The sequence below is a fragment of the Eimeria acervulina genome, genomic scaffold (assembly GCF_000499425.1).
Source record: "Eimeria acervulina Houghton genomic scaffold, Eah_scaff1469, whole genome shotgun sequence".
NCBI lineage: Eukaryota > Apicomplexa > Conoidasida > Eucoccidiorida > Eimeriidae > Eimeria > Eimeria acervulina.
The window spans coordinates 1-5,128 of NW_013550226.1; the positions used below are offsets into that span (position 1 = coordinate 1).

Below are 5,128 nucleotides of genomic sequence, written 5' to 3' on the forward strand. Positions count from 1 at the left end.
ATATATATATATATATATATATATATATATGCATTCCCTCCCGCATGACTTCAGGTGTACAGGGAGGTGTTTAGTCAACGAAGATGAAAAACGGAAGGTCTTTAAGGTTTAGGGTTTAGGGCTGTTAAGGGTTTAGGGTTTTTAAGGGTTTAGGGTTTATAATTACTTCTACAAGACGAGTGGGTTCGATAGAAGCGACGACTTGTTGAAATTCATAGACATCACAAAACACCACTGACACTGTCCCTCGGTCTTCTGCTTCAAGTGTAGAAGGAATGCTGCAGCAGCAGCAGCAGCAGAAGTAGCAGCAGCAGCAGCAGTAGCATCAGTAGCAGCAGGAATAGCAGCAGCAGTAGGATAGAGTAGTAGAGAGATTGGTTGGCGGAGAGAAGAAGACATTTGCGAGGAGACAGTAAAAAGGAGACAGTAGCAAGCAGAAAGGAGACACTTAGGAGGAGACAGGAAAAAGGAGACATTAAAAAAGGAGACACTACGCGAAGGAGAGGAGACAGTTGCGAGGAGACAGCAGAAAGGAGACAGTAGACAGCTGACAGAAGACACATGTATAGAAACAGGAGAAAGGAGACAGTATAGACAGCGGAGAGGAGACTTATGTAAAGAGACAGGGTAGAGGAGGCAGTGAACAGGAGGCCCTATGGAGTGCTGAAGGAGACAGTTGGAAGGAGACAGCATAAAATTATACCCGTCTTCATTAAGAGGTGCATTAATCATTTGATCAACAACAAAAGGCGGCAACATCGTGTTAAGAATTTCTCGTTGTTTTCTTCTGCTCGCCTCGACGCTGTAATCCAATAGGAAAGACTTTCTTTGGTTGTACTCCAAACGGTAACCGACAAACCCTAAAAGGAGACAGATATAAAAGGAGACACAAAAGGAGACAGAAAAAGAACAAGGAGACTGAAAAAGGAGGAGAGAGATATCAAAAAAGAGACAGAAGAAGCAAGAGGAAATATCAACAGGAAGATAAATCAGGAGGAGACATCAGAAGAAGGAGACAGAAGAAGGAGACAGACACCAGAAGGAGACACAGGAAAAGGTGACATCAGAAGAAAAAGACAGGAGGAGACATCAGGAATAGACACCCAGAGAGACACAGGAGGAGATAAATATAAAAGGAGACACATATGGAGACACGAGAGAAGAATAGAAAGGAGACACCAGGAGGAGACAGAAGCGGTGATCAGCAAAATACTGATAAACAAAGACAGCGGCAGAAGGTTAAAGAGAGACAGACAAAACGGAAACAGAAGAGAGGAGACAGAACAACAAATAGAGTCAAGGAGGAGAGACACGAAAAGGAGACAGACAGACACACGAAGAGTCAATAAATGAGGAGACAGACAGAGACGAGGAGGAGACAGACAGAGTAAGAAAGCCGAGCAACTGGCAACTATTAACAGTAGGAGACAGTGAAGAGAAGGAGACAGGAAACAAAAGACATAGAAGGAGACACAAAAAAGATAGAGGCGAGGAGACAGAACAAAACAAACAATAAACACAAAGAGACAAATAAGCCTCACCAACAAATACAATAGAGCCAAGGAAAAGAGGAAGATGGTCGTAAAGATCAGAAAGAGACAAATACTCCTGACTCTCTCCAACAATATATCTGCAACAAGCATTCAATCAAGCCCCATACGAATGCATGCAAATGCATGCAACCGCATGCAAATGCATGCAAAGCCACATATTTCTCAGGGGTAGTAAACACACACACGGAGACAGTCCAAGGAGACAAAGGGACAGGAGATACCCGATAAGGGTCAATAGGAAAAAAAGAAAGAGACAGAATGATGAAGTAAAAAATACGTTTTATTAATAAAACAAATAACTCAAAACTCTTAACAACAAATGCGGGGTTCAATGCAACAAAATCTACACCGCAGCAACAAAACTATATACACCACAGAAGCAATAATATATACATATATATATTATATATGTATATATATATGTATATATATGAATATACATATACATATATATATATATATAGAGAGAGAGAGAGAGAGAGAGAGAGACAAAGTAGGTAATATGACGGAGTAATAAGAGAAGAGACTGTTGCGGCTTGATAAAAAGAAAGTATGCATGCAAAGGAGACTCAGTTGAGGGGCATGAGGTGTACATACACCGCAACTTACCTAATAGTAAAAGCAGAGACAAACAAGACATTCCACATGACGGCTTGAAGAAAAGAAATGCGCAAAATGACGAAAGTAAACACCGGAAATAACACCGAACTCAATATGCCGTCCATCCTCTGAAACGCACAAACCCTAAACCCTTAAAAACCCTAAACCCTTAGAAACCATAAACCCTAAACCCTTAAAAACCCTAAATTCTTAAAAACCCTAAACCCTGAAAAGCCCTAAACCCTAAAAAGTCTTAGATACTAAAGCTCAAAACATAAACTGCCTGTAATGACACTCTACCGCGAGGAATCATCTACCCACTAAACTGTTGCATGCATGCATGCATGCATGCATGCACCACCGCATACATCAATTAATGCATCATTGCATGCACAAATGCATGGACGCATGCAGCAATGCATGCATCGATGCACGCATGCATGCACCACTGCATCCATGAGTAAATACACCACTGCATGCATGCATGCATGCATGAATGCATGCATGGATGCATGCACGTGCCATTGCATGCATGCATGCATGCATGCATGCATGAAGAAGACTGACGGCAGCGGAGTACAAGGTAACATGCTCTGCGAGCATTAAGAAGACGACAGCGCTAAGAACGAATGAAAATCTATCCATGAAGAAATGTCCAAATGTCGACAAAGTCGCGCCTAACAAACCCAACACCACTATGACTGTGGGGATGCACATCCATGCTGCACACAAACCACAAACCACAAACCACAAACCCTAAACCCTAAACCCTAAACCCTATCTAGGCCCTCCAAGCCCAAGTGTTTTAGAAACGCTAAAGCCTAGTAAACAATTATTCCTAATAAACCCTACACCCTAAAACGCATCATCGGCTGCTCTCCTCTGCAGCTCCCACGAGAGCGACATTAGGGTTTAGGGTTTAGGGTTTAGGGTTACGCACGTGTCACATGCTTCTCTGTCCCCCAATAGGCATCAATAAAATACTCAGCCAAAAAGGCAACGATGCGGTAAAGCCCCAAAAATACAAAAATCACCCGGTACCTGATGTCGCAAACGCATGCAATGCGGCTGCTGCTGACGCTGCTGCTGATCATGTTGCTGCTGCTGCTGATAATGCTGCTGCTGCTGCTGCTGATAATGCTGCTGCTGCTGCTGCTGATAATGCTGCTGCTGCTGCTACCCCAGCACCAGCAGTAGTAGACGGTTTGTGTTATACAGAACAGCAAGAACTAGGGTTTAGGGTTTAGGGTTACCAGGGGACAAGGCGTTTAACAAAGGATTTCTTTTGATGGATTTGATAGTCGGCCTCCAACTGCATGTCTTTGAACTTGAGAGAAAAACGATTAATTAAATGAGACACTTTCACCTGCACAGACACCCGAACAAACAAAGACAAAAAAAGCAAATGCAAAGACAGCAGAACAAACAAACAAAGAAAAAACAACAAATGCATGCAGCAGAATTACAAATATATATACTTCTATCCCTTTCTTCTTTATCTCCCTCTGTCTATGCATTTATATTGTGTGGGTAAGAATGTATATCATTGATATAATGTAAATATCGATATATATATATATTTATATGTATATATATGTACGTACATAAACATAGACATATGTATCATACGCATACATAGATGCACTAAACATCAAATGCACTCGTGTAACTATATATATATACATATATATACATATATATATATATATATATATATATATGAGTGCATTTGATGTTTAGTGAAGGGGAAACAAAGACAGTCAACCAAAATAAGAAAGAAATTCAAAAATACCGCAAGAGGAGACAGACAGAGAAAAACAGCCAAAAGAGAATTGAAGAGACACTCCAAGGAGACACTCAGCTGTCTCCTCTGTTTATACACGCACTCAACGGTCTCCTAATACACACACTCAACTGTCTCCGCTTCTAATAAAGACATTCAACTGTCTCCTCACCAGCTTAACATGATCGCGGTGTTTGTCTCCTTCAAAGGAGACACCAGACGAATTCGAATCAATCGAAACGTCGTCCTTCACACAAAACACAACACGTGCATGCATGCATGCATGCATGCATGCATATTTTGCATGCATGCAGAATAACCCACATGCATGCATGCATGCAACAAATGGAAGAGAAAGCAGTGTAAGGACAGGGAAGAGAACGCAAAAGGAGACAGAAAAAGCAGACAAAAGGAGACAAACGCAGAAAGAAAAGAAGATAAAAGGAGACAGAAATAAGAAGATAAAATGAAGCAGCAAAGGGGGCATGAGAGGAGACAAACGGAGGTACAAAAGGAGACAGAAAAAGAGACAGAAAAGGAGGAGACAGCAAGAGGGACTGAAAAGGTGACAGAAAAGCAGACAAAACGAGACAGAAAAGGAGACAGTACACCTCACTCAATCATCGCTTACCCCTGCGCCTCCTCCCCTGCCATGAGAGCCTCCTCCGTCTTTATCTGAATGAAGATATGCAGCAGAAAATATATGTTGAGATTATAAACTCGAACAATTAAATACAGTGTATATACCCACACAAGTGCATGCACACAAAGACAAAGACACTCCATATACACCGCATGCAAAAGCATGCATATCTGCTGATGAATATATCCGTTAATATATAATGTATATATATATATATTACCCTGTGGGGCTGCGTCTTTGTCTTTTTTCTCGCTCCCATAGGCGACAAAATCTTCATTAACTCTGAAGCGACGTGGGGGTGGTAGCTGCGCAGACACCTCAGGGTGTCTAAGGGGATTGAATTTGTCTCTTAAGAAGGCAAGTATTCTTCTATCTACGAAATGATATACAGGCCCTGGAGAAGGTAAGAAAACCCCAAGACCGCATATCCAAAAGAAGCGCTTCAGAAAAGAGAAAGCCCCGCGCAAAGATAAAGGAAACGTAAAACTGTCTCCTTGTCCCCCTGCAAATAAAACAGAGACAGATATATATATATATATATATATATAT

General features: G+C 41.5%; 1 protein-coding gene across 1 annotated transcript in view; it reads right to left on the reverse strand.

Moving 5' to 3' along the window:
- Positions 1 to 2,158: 2,158 nt before the first annotated feature.
- Positions 2,159 to 5,128, reverse strand: part of EAH_00060090 (Chromosome III, complete sequence, related) — a gene marked incomplete at both ends in the record, with an annotated part of 4,951 nt that continues 1,981 nt past the window's right edge. Inside the window, 7 exons of the mRNA XM_013397102.1 lie at positions 2,159 to 2,281; positions 2,721 to 2,875; positions 3,094 to 3,194; positions 3,407 to 3,519; positions 4,109 to 4,183; positions 4,568 to 4,611; positions 4,800 to 4,973. Of these exons, the coding sequence (XP_013252556.1) occupies positions 2,159 to 2,281; positions 2,721 to 2,875; positions 3,094 to 3,194; positions 3,407 to 3,519; positions 4,109 to 4,183; positions 4,568 to 4,611; positions 4,800 to 4,973 (785 nt within the window). The remainder of the gene's footprint in view (positions 2,282 to 2,720; positions 2,876 to 3,093; positions 3,195 to 3,406; positions 3,520 to 4,108; positions 4,184 to 4,567; positions 4,612 to 4,799; positions 4,974 to 5,128) is intronic.